The sequence below is a fragment of the Perna viridis genome, chromosome 10, assembly GCF_037379345.1.
Source record: "Perna viridis isolate PV_CMFRI_1.1 ecotype Kerala chromosome 10, ASM3737934v1, whole genome shotgun sequence".
NCBI lineage: Eukaryota > Metazoa > Mollusca > Bivalvia > Mytilida > Mytilidae > Perna > Perna viridis.
The window spans coordinates 28,950,838-28,963,581 of NC_142454.1; the positions used below are offsets into that span (position 1 = coordinate 28,950,838).

A 12,744-nucleotide genomic window follows, 5' to 3' on the forward strand; every position below is an offset into this window, starting at 1 on the left:
TGTGGGGAACCAATTTTTGTAGTTTTCGTGGGTATGCTAAACCACAAAATTTGGTTTCCCAAGAAATGGAGATTTCCGTTGATGTGAATACTGAAAACCTCAAAACCATGTATTCAAGAATTTATGAACTTGAGTTTCTTCCCTAATCCATGAAAATTGTTATCCACATATTAAAGTACTTTCACAGTATGTATTTTTTTATGTGTGATGTCTCAACTTGCCTGAGTGTGGAGGACTTTCTAGAACACCCACTCTGCACCTGCATTTCAAGTTCAAATAATAACTTCCAAATTACGTGCGTTATTTCTGACACCATGATTTTGGGCCTTTCGTGTTTCAAACCTTCTGTCATATTCAACTGTTGAAAAATGTTTATCAAAGATTTTGGGATGAGTCTCCATTTACAGTCATTTGGAATATTTTTATTCTTGAATAATGGGAGAAAATCTTGCTTTTATGTACAGATGAAAAAACAAGCAAGTCAATTTTAAAATTACAGTTTACCTATGCATTATATGAGAACATGCATAATATGTTTCCAAATTACAACTATCCTTGCTGTATTTTTCAGATGTGCAGTATAAAGCGTATTTCACCAAGATTGAAGTCAATGTTATTCAAAATGCAGTTCCCGGATATGGTGCAAGATATTAAACCTGTGAGTATACCTAGTTAGAAACAGTAACTGGAAAAAGAATACAAGAAATTTTTTTTTACACAACCGCAAAAAAAATTTGTGGTTGTATAATGGTATCATGCTATTGTTGTGATCGTCATCGTCCATAGATACTCAATTTCTGTTATAAGTGACCTATTCAATGGGTATATGGAAAGTCAAATCACAAGTCTTTATTGAAATGAAAATTTATTAATGTAAATTAAATTGAAATAAAATTCTAACTGCAACACAACAAAATTTTGTCTAACGATGAAAACAAAATATCCTCAAATAACAGTACAATGATACCTTTCTAAACTGAACCCCTTTAAAACTTGAGGGTTTGTTGGGTTAAGGATTAGTTACACGGGTATTAATTAAATATCAGTCTTAATAAAAATTAGGAGGTGATTCATGCATGTCAAAAAACCAAGGAATTCAGTTTTATTTTTTGTTCAGTCTTAGTTTTTCAACCTTGGTTTGCACTTTGGACATAAAATTTATATAGATTGTACATGAAATTAGCACTTTGTAAGAGTTATTGTTCTTGATTTGGTTTTATTTGGTTAATTTTAGTGGGAGATTAAAGTGTAGTTTTCTCAAAAGTACAGATTTAAATACAGAAAGGACTATTGTCACTTAAAAATATAGCATATGCTGACCAAAAAAGAATTGTATGATCCATAGGTTTTTCTACACCATGAATCACCTTACCATAGGCAGCGTCTGAATTTTATATGGACTGGTACATAAATATACTGAAAAGTCATATTTCATATTTCCAGGTCTTTCTTTTTGGTTTGACAGATAGGTTTTTATGATTTGGTAACTTTCTCATATAAGAATTTCACAAAGTTAAAAGAATGAAAATTATTTAAGACTTGAAAAACTATGATGTTTTATTTTTTTGCAGAGTTTGGTATCAGCAACTGAAGCATGTGAAGAAGTGAAAAACAGCACAAAATTCTCCCGATTGTTAGAAATTATCCTGCTGATGGGCAACTATCTAAATGCTGGCTCCAGGAATGCTCAATCTGTGGGGTTTGAAATTAGTTTTCTTCCAAAGGTGAGACCTATTGAAATTAATTAGTGAAGTTAGTTTAGACATTTTTCTTCCAGGTTGGTTTGATGTGAAACCTATACTGCTATGTTGGTAAATACTCAGAAATATAGATTTGTATACTACGAGAGTATTTTTATATGTGGTTACCAATTTCAATTTTTTTTTTTTCTTTCTTTTTCATGGAGTACAATTTGCCTGAATATGGCTGAAATATTGCTTCTCGGGCGTTAAACTCCAACAATCAATTAATCAATCAATACAGAATTGGTTGACTGAGAAAAATTTGTATGTCAGCAGTGGACACATAACATATTGTTTAGAATTAGAATTCATAGTTTTAATTCAAACATAAAATCATGAAAAATTGGTACCCCACAAACTAAACTTTTTACATAGTGTATCTAATCTTAAAATATGGTAATTTGTTTAATTCAGATTAAATGCTTGGATTTTCATATCAAGAGACCTCAGTCATGTTTGGATAACAGTTAATTGAATTTTACATACAGTATTTTGGTGTGTATTATACGCACATTTTTACAAAGAAATTATTTCCAGAACATGGGAGTGCCTATTATACATCAATATATAAGAATTGGCCACGAAATTAAAGATTTTGGTACATGAAAAGACATTGCGTAATGTAAACAAACGAACCGAAAGTGAAATGTTACTGACAGAAATTTTATCTAATCATCAATTACATCTTTAAGGATTAAATTTTTAGTGATATTTTCTTCAAATCATAGTCAAATGACTTAATAACATGTTTCAAACAAAGGTTGTACAATATTTCTTTCTTATAAAGCATGGTTAGAAATTAATATGAAACAACTGAAAACCAAAAAGTAACTAATTCCTTTTTTGTCAAACCCTCCTTATCAAATGCTTTTACAGCTAAAAATGATTATTCTGATACTTATTTTGATTGTTTCTTACAATTTTCTTTTTTAAAAGTATGTTTTTAAATGAAAAATTGTGAAATTTGAGTTACAACCAAAACGGGAAATGTGCAATTTTCCAGACTTTCAATTTTGTTTTATAAGCAATTTAATACATCCTGTGTTCATTTTATCATGCTTTGAAATTAAAATTACACAATTTATGTAGCTACTAATGTTTACATGATGTTTTAGTCTGCGTAGAAGTTTCTTTCCTTCACATTTTCATAGGAAGTACCGCATCAAGGTCGATAAATTGACCGATCAAGTGCAAAATATTGATTTTTTTTTTTTTTACAAAATTTTACTGCAACTCAAGTCAAAAAACTTTTTTTCACACTTTTAGACCATCAACATTGCACTGTGCACTATACATCAATGTGCACTATACACACCAAAATACAGTACATTCAGGCCATAAAGATGTATGTCAGTTAACTGACCGACTGTTTTTTTTCCCTGACCCTTAGTAATTTTATTTGGAATTGCAAGTAAAAAATATATATAATTTGGTAATTTCCGTTTAAAACAGAAGTACATTTCAGCTAAGGCGTCCCGGTCTTTAAATTATTTGTGATTTTTCATGTTTGTCAAAGCATATCTGCCATCCAATAATCAACTTAGTCAGCATGGAACAGGCCATGGGCAATGTTGCCCAGTGTTGAAATGCTGAAATTCAATAATTGTTGTCATATGGAAAGCAAGTCTGTGGTTACAGCTATTTATAATAGACTGGTAGTAAATACAGCCTTAGATTTGTATATAAACAGTTCTAAATGGTTGTAGTAAATACAGCCTTAGATTTGTATAGAGACAGTTCTAAATGGTTGTGAATCGTAAAATTTTCCTCCAATACTAATAATTTGGTTGAAGGAAAGGGGTAAAAATAAATGAAAATGCAGACAATCATTTTTTTTTGTTTAGAATGTTACCCTTTTGTGTGGCCTTATTTACATGTATATGAATACCATTGAACACATAGTGAAATATTTTGCATTTTACTTTAAAAATTCTTGAATGCCAAACCCCCCCCCCCCCCCCCCAAAAAAAAAAAAAAAAAAAAAAAAAAAAAAAAAAACCCAAAAAAAAGCAACAAAAAAAACAAACAAACAAAAAACATATATTTTAGGTTTTTTTTTTAATCATTCACTCACTGAAAAAAGATTGAGTTAAATAACAGTGGCCTTTTCACAAAAAATCATAAGAGTAAAATTAGTCATAAGTTATGACATCACAATACATTTATTTACTATGACGTCATAACTTATGACTAATTTTACTCTTAAGATTTTTTGTGAAAAGGGCCACAGAATACTATTTTTACATTTTTTTTCATCATTTTACCTGTAGTTATCTAACACAAAAGCCCAGGATGGTAAAACTACACTGGTACATTTCCTTGCCAATGTGATAGAGGATAAATATCCTGATTTAGTGGGCTTCCTTGATGAATTAACTCACCTCGACAAAGCTGCTAGAAGTATGTATATCTAACCATAGGATAAACTCTGATTTTTCGTCAAAGTTGTCTGTGCATTTTAACGATTTATCAAACGAACGATGGACCTTGTACATTTGAGATGTATATGCACGAATCACCTATCATCTTTTATAGCTTGATTTTTAGGTGTGTACTGAAAACTTAAACGGACTTTTATTTTAAAAATGTTAAACATTACTGTTTTTTAATGATAATTCTACTAACCTCTGTGGTCTAGTTGTAGCAACAGACATGATTTTTTTCTGCTATTTCAAATGCAGATGATTCTTTTTTTATTGCATATTTACTTCTGATTTTGCCAATTCCTGCTTTGTTTGTAGACCTTTTATAATCATGTCTGTAGCAAGCTCACCTTGAGTGAGACAGTTGTGGGTTCAGCTCCTGGCTGATTCATACTTTATTTTCAAAGATTGATGGTTACTGCTTCTTGCTAAAGCATATGGCAAATGAGAGATTTAGTGACGACTGTTTGCCTCATAGTCAGAATGATATGTCTGAGTTTGGTGACTTGCCTACCTGCTGGCTATTGCTCCTGTTAGCTAGTATAGTCAAAATTTGGCTCAGTGTGTTGGATTAGTACAAAGCAGGGTCTGTTCAATTGGTCTATGCTCACATCCTAAAACACATGGAACATCTGTCATAGGACATAAAACCACAATTAATCAATCAGTCAGTCGTTATTTTAAAACCATTTATATTACAGTTTCAGAAGAGACGATACAGAAGAATCTAAAAGGAATGGAAAAGCAGTTGAAACAGCTTGAGACAGACATTAAAAACCTGAGTAAAAATCAGGTTGAAGGGGATAAGTTTGCTGAAGTTATGAACATATCCTTTGATAACACTTTACTCTGGAAGCCTAATGGAATGACATGGATGTTTATTTTTTTTTTTTTTAAGTTTTTTTTATTGATAAACCAATTGAATATTTTTTAGGGAAACATTTACCAGGACAATTGTTAAGTAGCACTCCTGTTAAGAAACATGCAAAATGTGATACATGTTTGGAAAACCTACATATTTTTATTTTAGATATTTTGTTTTAAATGTTATGGTTAACAGAAATTAACATTTGGCTTTTGAAATAATCTTTGTTCTGAGGAGATATAAATTATATATGATGTATTCTAGAATTCAAAATGAAGGAAGATAACTCTGTAAATGACACTAAAAAATTATAGAAACTAATGAATTTTTTATGTAAATGTTTTCCTAAGAACAAACTTATTGGAATAATTGATTATACAATTCATCATTATAAAAATGTGTAGCCTGTATGGGGTGTATCACATTATACAGACTGTGCATGATTCTTACAAAAAATACTACTTAAAAGTTATTCATTTTGGTTCTAACGACCTTCCCTGTTGTTTTTTTAGGGTGCCCCTCCTTTTCCATGTCCACATCCGTGAAATATGAATCAAGAAAGAATCTCCCCCATCATCAAATTAAAGAATTCTTTATTCATAGACACTTGGAGCAAACAGAAAGTTTATAAAAAAGGCTTATAAAATCATAGACACTTGGAGCAAACAAAAAGTTAAAAAAAGGCATTTAAAATCATAGACACTTGGAGCAAACAAAAAGTGTAAAAAAAGGCTTATAAAATCACAGACACCTGGACAAATAAAAAGTGTAAAAAAAGGCTTATAAAATCATAGACACTTGGAGTAAACAAAAAGTGTAAAAAAAAAATGGCTTATAAAATCTTTTGTTCCTTATTCTTAATTACAAAAAAAATTTTTGGTGTTTTACAGAAGACCCTTATAGGTAAAATGCTTCAGATTATGTCATATATGGTTTAATGCTTCCTTAATTTTTATACTCTTTCATTGAATCTGCCAAAGACCAGTTTGGAGTGTTACAGGGTATGCTGAAGAAGATGGAATCACTGTACAAAGATCTGGCAAAATTCTATGCATTTGATGTGAAGAAATATACGCTAGAGGAGTTCTTTGCAGATATAAAGACATTTAAAGATAATTTCAGTGTAAGTACCAGTATAGCATGCAAGTTTTTTTCCTCATATGCAGACCCAGAGGGGGGATGCAGAACCTCCTCCTATTGCCTGAAATATTTTGATTACATAGGAAGTCACTGAAGCAGTCCTCTTAGGCCAGTCAGACTCCATCTGTCCATCTGTCATTTTACTGTAATCAACAGGACTACGAAAAAATTAACTTGTTAAAATATGGATTTATTGAGTTGTTTGATATAATGCTGATTCTGACTGAATTCAGATTGTGTAAATTGGATCATATAATGTTACCATGAAGGGTTCTGGTCTAATTTCAAATATTCAAGTTACAAGACCACATTCATTTTGTGTCAGAAACCTGAACTGTGTCAAGCAGTTAATAACAATCCAATTTCACAGATGTATTATACTAGACTATGGTATCCATTCTTGTCTCAACTATCTTGGGTTGAAAGTCATCAGTCCTATCATGCCAGTGTCTCATTGAACGTTATGTTGGCGTAAATCTCCCACAAATGTGGTATTATAACATCTTCTTGAATAGAAGCCTTCATTGAATGTTTACCATAAGGATTTATCTGCCTTTTCTTGAAATATTTGATGAAAGCCACCTGCATGATTTCTGGAAACACATTTCAGTAGCAAGGTTGTATAATTACAACGTAGATGCTTGGAGATGTTATATTATTTAAACTTGATTGGCAGAAATGTTGTCTCATAAGTGTTTCAGTCAACTTACCTGATTTGCTATTGTGATATTATCTTTAACTGTAGACTGCAATGAAAGAAAATGCTAAGATAAGGGAAACAGAAGAAAAGATCAGGAGAGCCAGAGAGGCCAAAGAGAGAGCTCAGAAAGAGAAAGCAGCAAAGATGGCCCGCAAGAAGGCAATTGTAGACATGACCATGGGTAAGTCCAAGTTTACCCAGTGGATGATAATATATTCTAGAGGATATTGATGACAATCCAGATATATTTTCTTATTGATAATTCAGATCCTTAAGAACTTGGGCTGGTTAATGATGAAAGTTTTTGTACAACAAAATGTGTTGTTGTGCTGGTTAATATTAAGCAGGAAAAGTATTTACCAGATATGAGTTCACTTGAAGCAGAATTTCAGGAACATTGGGTTAGGTCAAAAATGTTTTAGTCTAGATGAAATGCAATTAAAATGAAAACTGTGACAGGGTCATTTAAAAAGATGAAATAGAGAAAAGAAAAACATTTTTTTTTACACATTATTTTTGAAAAGAAAGTTTTTTTTGTTTTTTTTTACCATTGCAAAGTTAGGAATTTGCAATGGTAAAAGAATTTGAATTTGGTGACTTTTTAAAGATCATATAAATGTCGATGTACATGTATTTATCAGAAACTTAATCATTTCTCATTGTTGTTATTACCTGATGTTTTCTATCTCAAGCTCCTGCTGTGTTACTGAAAAATATTGACATTTCCAACGATAACATAACATATCAACTGTCATGTTCCAGAAAAACATAATAATGCCAGTTTTGACTGTCTTCTCAGAAAATCACAAATTGTGATCTATTCTACCTCAACTTCAGAACTGCTGTAATTCTGTGCATCTCAAATTGAATGGCTAATTGAAAACAAATCTTTTTTTCTTTTTTTTTAACTTTAGAGGGAGACCAAGAAGGTGTCATGGATAATTTGTTGGAGGCTTTGAAGACAGGCTCAGCTTTTAATAACGTGAGAGAAAAACGTGAACAGAAACGGCGGACACCTAGAGCAGCTGGAGGTAAATGTCATATTGTATTTAAGCTTAAGTAGAGTAGAAAAAGTATATCACTGCCTTATCAATTAGTGCACCCATATAAGAATGGATGCTATGTTGGAATCACCATGTTCTTTATTTTATTTGTCCATCTGTCCATCCCAATTTCAGCATAAACAATTTGACTTCAGTGGATGGATTGATCTCAAATTTGGTATATAGCTCTATATAGAGGGTACATACATTGTAAGTGATTTTGTGGTTCTTCAATAACAACTTCCTGTTTCATAGGATTCATTACATTACGAGTGGGGGTAATATCTAGCACTGCAATACCTGCAGATCATGTTGAAACCAGGCATCATTATCATTCTACTGTATTCAAGCTTCTCTCCTAGATTAGATGACTTCCTGACTCCTTCTTGAAGACTTACATGTATGACTCATTGATTTTCATGACAGCTTGACTCCTCATTAAAGATTTACATGAATGACTTTTCAATTTTTGTGACATTTTGACCCAATCTTTTACAACTTTGTAAAATGAATTTTTTTTTAATTGATTTTTACCCTGTTTAATGTTACTGGTTTTAATTCTTTTGATGTTATGGCTCCAATTTTAGCGAGTCATTCAGATATAGGTAAGAAATGATGGGGCTTCATTGAAGCTGTAATTTATTTATTTATTTTTTTTAGTTTCTGTTTTGAACTGCTTTCTGTTGATGGTTACTGTTTTTGCTCTCTGGAAGAGACGTTAGATTTTTAGAACCAACTTACCTGTATGATTAATAAATACATTGCACTTTAAACAATATTTTCAAATATTGTTTGTTTTTAAAGAAGTAATTTTTGTAAAAATAATTTCCTATAATCTGAAAAAAAAATGGATGAGTTTAATGAGACAGAAAATATACAAGTTGCATTGAATTGTATCTCATAATAGACCTGTCTACATCACATTTTATTGAATTTAGGCAATGCCCATTAAAGGCATAACAGCCAGAAATAAAAAGTACAAAAATACGTTGTTTCTGGCTGTTCTGTAAAAAAATTGATTGGAATTCTCATGTAAATAAAGAATATTCTCAAACTCAAATTTTCTTAATAAAATAAATTAATCCTCAACTCAAATTTAAAACTATTCTGAAAGCTGGAAAATCAAGATTTGAGAAAAAGTTCAGTTTTAGATATCATAATAAACATCGCTCAGGACAAAATTTATTACTTACTGCAAGAGCAACTGAAAGTACTTTAGGGGGAGGGTCACATTCAAAATAACTATTTCACATCACATTTATTTGTCATCTCTTCTCATCTTTTCCTATTTCATGCATTCTGTACACAGGACATAGTCGTGAGATTCATCATGGTAATACTAGAGTAGTTTGGATATGAAATCCCTCCTCACAATGTACAAAGCCAAAAGTGAAGATTGTTTTTGTTCAGTTTTGGGCATTTGAAACTTTTAAGATAGACTTGAGTACTGTTTACTTTGAATACCCGTTGTTAGTAGTGGGTAGTTTCTTCTATTGGGCAATTTTTACTTCTTTAGGTTTAATTTTTTAGGTTTTCAAAATTGTAGAATTTTGATTCAGAATTGTAGAATGAACAATTTGTTGATTTTATTTAATTAATTTTGTTATTTTGTTGTTTGGATTAAAATTATTTTTTTAATTCTGGTTTGACAATGATCTTCACTTTTGTCTGGTAACCATAGTAACTAATCATGGTTGCCATGGGAACCGGTCCTACCTCGTGGTTCTGGAGTATCATTATTGCGTCCAGTTCCCATCTTATCATATCCAGCTGCTTGAACCATTACAATATTGGATTTTATCAAGACAATTTCTCTTATAGGTGAGAAGATATTTTTTGGTGGAGATTTTTTTACTTATTTCAAATTTCCGGGAGTTAGATGGATTTGCCCTGTAGTATAGATTAAACCTTGTAGTCATTACATTATTAATGATTCTTGTCTTTTTTTAACATTCAATGCATTTTTTTTTCTTTTCAAGTCACTTATTTTGTATTAATTAATAAATATGTCAAATAGGGCTGTCTATAGTTGTTTGAGTTGTTAAGTGCTTGTTGTGCAACCTAAATTTTGTTTTAAAAAATGTTGATATTTGAGTTCAGTATGTGGTTTCTTCTACTTTTGAATGAAACCATGGTTCAGGTTCCTTAAATATTTCAATTTTCAATTTGAGATTTTTCTGAAGTCCTCACAATTTTTTAAAAATACTATATCAACCAAACTTTTGACCAATTAGACTGCTTGAAATCCAAGTTTTGGAGGATAATTCTTAATTTTAAGATTTTTTTAAAAAATGAAACACAGGTTACATTGTAACAAAAGCTTAATTTGCACTGTATCATATTTTGCTCATAGTTGCTTAGACACTTTCATAATGCATTGAATGTTCTGAAGACTTCCAAATTACACATCCCAATTGTCTACACAAAGGTCCGTTTTTCATGTTTATTTGACACCATTGTTTAAAAACAACATTTCTGTCTTTTGTTGACTAACAGATAGATTTTCCAACTTGGCACGGTCACGTGTCTGGCACGATAAACCATTAGCTGTTGTCAACGGTGGCGGAATAGACGAATCTAGTGGTAACAGCGTGCATGGCTCAACTTACTGGTCGGTTTCAATACACAATTGCCATGCATGATTTGTTGCCAGTAGTCGTGTTTTTTACCATGTTAATTCCTAAATAGCTGTCGTTATGGGCATTTTATCTTATATTTGCTTTGATTGTTGTGGTTTATATATATTTATTTGTTGGACATGAGGATTGGACTGTTAGTGGGTTTGCTAGTATTGACTTTTTTGTTGTAAATATGGTACTGATGGGTTTGCAATGCATGTAATGTTGTTGTCTTCAAATATTATATGGTTGCATTAAAAGCTGTCAAGTTCAAGTAAATATTCTGTTGTACTTCCCCCCCTTTTTTTTCACCTCAACCTAATAAGGGTGAACCAGGTTGGTGATTTAGTGTACTTAATTAGGATTGAAACAGGATTAATGATAGGAAATTAGTGAATAACCAACATTTGATCTCTAGTGCTGAAGGATGCTAAGTTTAATGAGCGTGCAGAACTTGATCATTGCACAAGTTCCATTATCAAGTGTTCTTATGTTTTGGTTTTTTTACAATAACCAAGTGATTGGCCTATTTATTATATAGGTTTTCTCAATAATTGATATTGTTTTCAAGTAAGGCTTAAATTTTGTGATAGGCAAAATCATCTAGGCAGATCTATGGGTACTTTAAATCAGCAAGGCGGATAGGTATTCCAAATCATCAAAGCGGATAGGTATTCCAAATCATCAAGGCAGATAGGTATTCCAAATCATTGAAGGCAGATAGGTATTCCAAATCATCAAGGCAGATAGGTATTCCAAATCATCAAGGTGGACAGGTATTCCAAATCATCAAGGCAGATAGGTATTCCAAATCATCAAGGTGGACAGGTATTCCAAATCATCAAGGCAGATAGGTATTCCAAATCATCAAGGTGGATAGATATTCCAAATCATTGGTGACAGCAAATAATGTTAACATTACAAGAGAGAAGTATTGTGATGGAAGAAAGTCCAAGAATATAATTACATAACTCATTTCACACGCAATTTTTGTAATTTATTATTTGCGAAAAAAAGTATCATACAATAATCAATTGATTGTTATGAATAACTGAAATATGATTAATTCATATTGAGAATGCTTGAAGATGTAACTTTTGGATGGAATTGTTCAAACTTGGATGTGACACTAGGTGTAGTGTTCTGTACAAACAGGTTGGGTTGAGTGAGCACTTTGCTGTTTTTTTTTTTTGTGGAGTTTTAGAAGCCCTTTGACATTTTGTATCAATTTTTCCTGCATAGATGTTAAAGCTTGCATGTATTGATATCAAATCATAACCCATCTTTTTTTACATCATAAGTCATCTTTTTATTGATCATTGAAAGCTTCTTTATCATTGCTTTGTCTTAATGAACAAATCCCAATTACAACTTTATTTTAGCCTTATCTCTCTGTTTTTGCTACATGTTATCTCTTTAGTCCAAGGGTATTTAGGACAATGCAAGGCTTTTATGCAATTAGATGGTCAGTGGGAAGTTTATACATGTATTTAAAAAAAGTTTTTATTATAAGTATTTATCGCACACAGTGTATGTGTTGTAGCCCACTTTAATAGACAAGAAAGTCTGTTAGCTAAACTGGGACATTAAAGGTAAATTTAAGGAATGTATGCAACATGTACAAATTTACTTATATGTGTATATGGATGGTATTTGTAATCTCTGTAGATTTATTCATAAGCTTGATAAATATATATTCATTAATATATGTATTTAAATAAAAAATATGCATAAAAAACAGTAAAATAAAATAATAATATTTAAGGTTTAAAATTGCTTCAAGTCTCTTTTTATTAGTATTTTAGGTAGAGTTGACGGTCTTTTGGCAAGATGGCAAATAAACTGGTACCATCTAGTCAGACAATTGTACGACTCAAGTCAAATTATTGAAAATGACTAGAAGACAAAATTCATTAATCAATTAAGACATCTGTTGTCATTTATCTAAATTAACTGGTTCTAGCTCAAACTATGCTTCAAATATTTATTGGAACATTTTTGCATGATTGTTTACCCTGTTGCTTTTGATAAATTCAGTTTGCATTTTTATTTGTATGGTTGCTTCAGTCATTATTGTCACCTTGTATTCATCAAATATGAGACATTGAAGCATTATATGTTTGTATCAATATACTGAATTATCCACATAGTTTCTTCACCTCAATAAAAATACTAGTGAATATAAAAACCAATAAGACATTTGATCAAATGTG

General features: G+C 31.3%; 1 protein-coding gene across 9 annotated transcripts in view; it reads left to right on the plus strand.

Annotated features, from left to right (window-relative positions):
* The window catches only part of LOC148605270 (protein diaphanous homolog 2-like), a 51,733-nt gene that overhangs the window by 37,847 nt on the left and 1,142 nt on the right, over positions 1-12,744 (plus strand). For 4 of the 9 annotated variants that reach the window (XM_088550131.1, XM_088550129.1, XM_088550127.1 and 1 more), the window contains 8 exons: positions 572-658; positions 1,572-1,724; positions 4,013-4,142; positions 4,867-4,989; positions 5,987-6,153; positions 6,916-7,051; positions 7,785-7,901; positions 8,501-8,518. In XM_088550131.1, the coding sequence (XP_088406257.1) occupies positions 572-658; positions 1,572-1,724; positions 4,013-4,142; positions 4,867-4,989; positions 5,987-6,153; positions 6,916-7,051; positions 7,785-7,901; positions 8,501-8,518 (931 nt within the window). Of the gene's footprint in view, positions 1-571; positions 659-1,571; positions 1,725-4,012; positions 4,143-4,866; positions 4,990-5,986; positions 6,154-6,915; positions 7,052-7,784; positions 7,902-8,500; positions 8,519-9,222; positions 9,408-10,409; positions 10,525-12,074; positions 12,124-12,744 lie in introns of those variants that run through there. The other 5 variants (XM_088550128.1, XM_088550135.1, XM_088550132.1 and 2 more) reach the window with 4 other exon arrangements.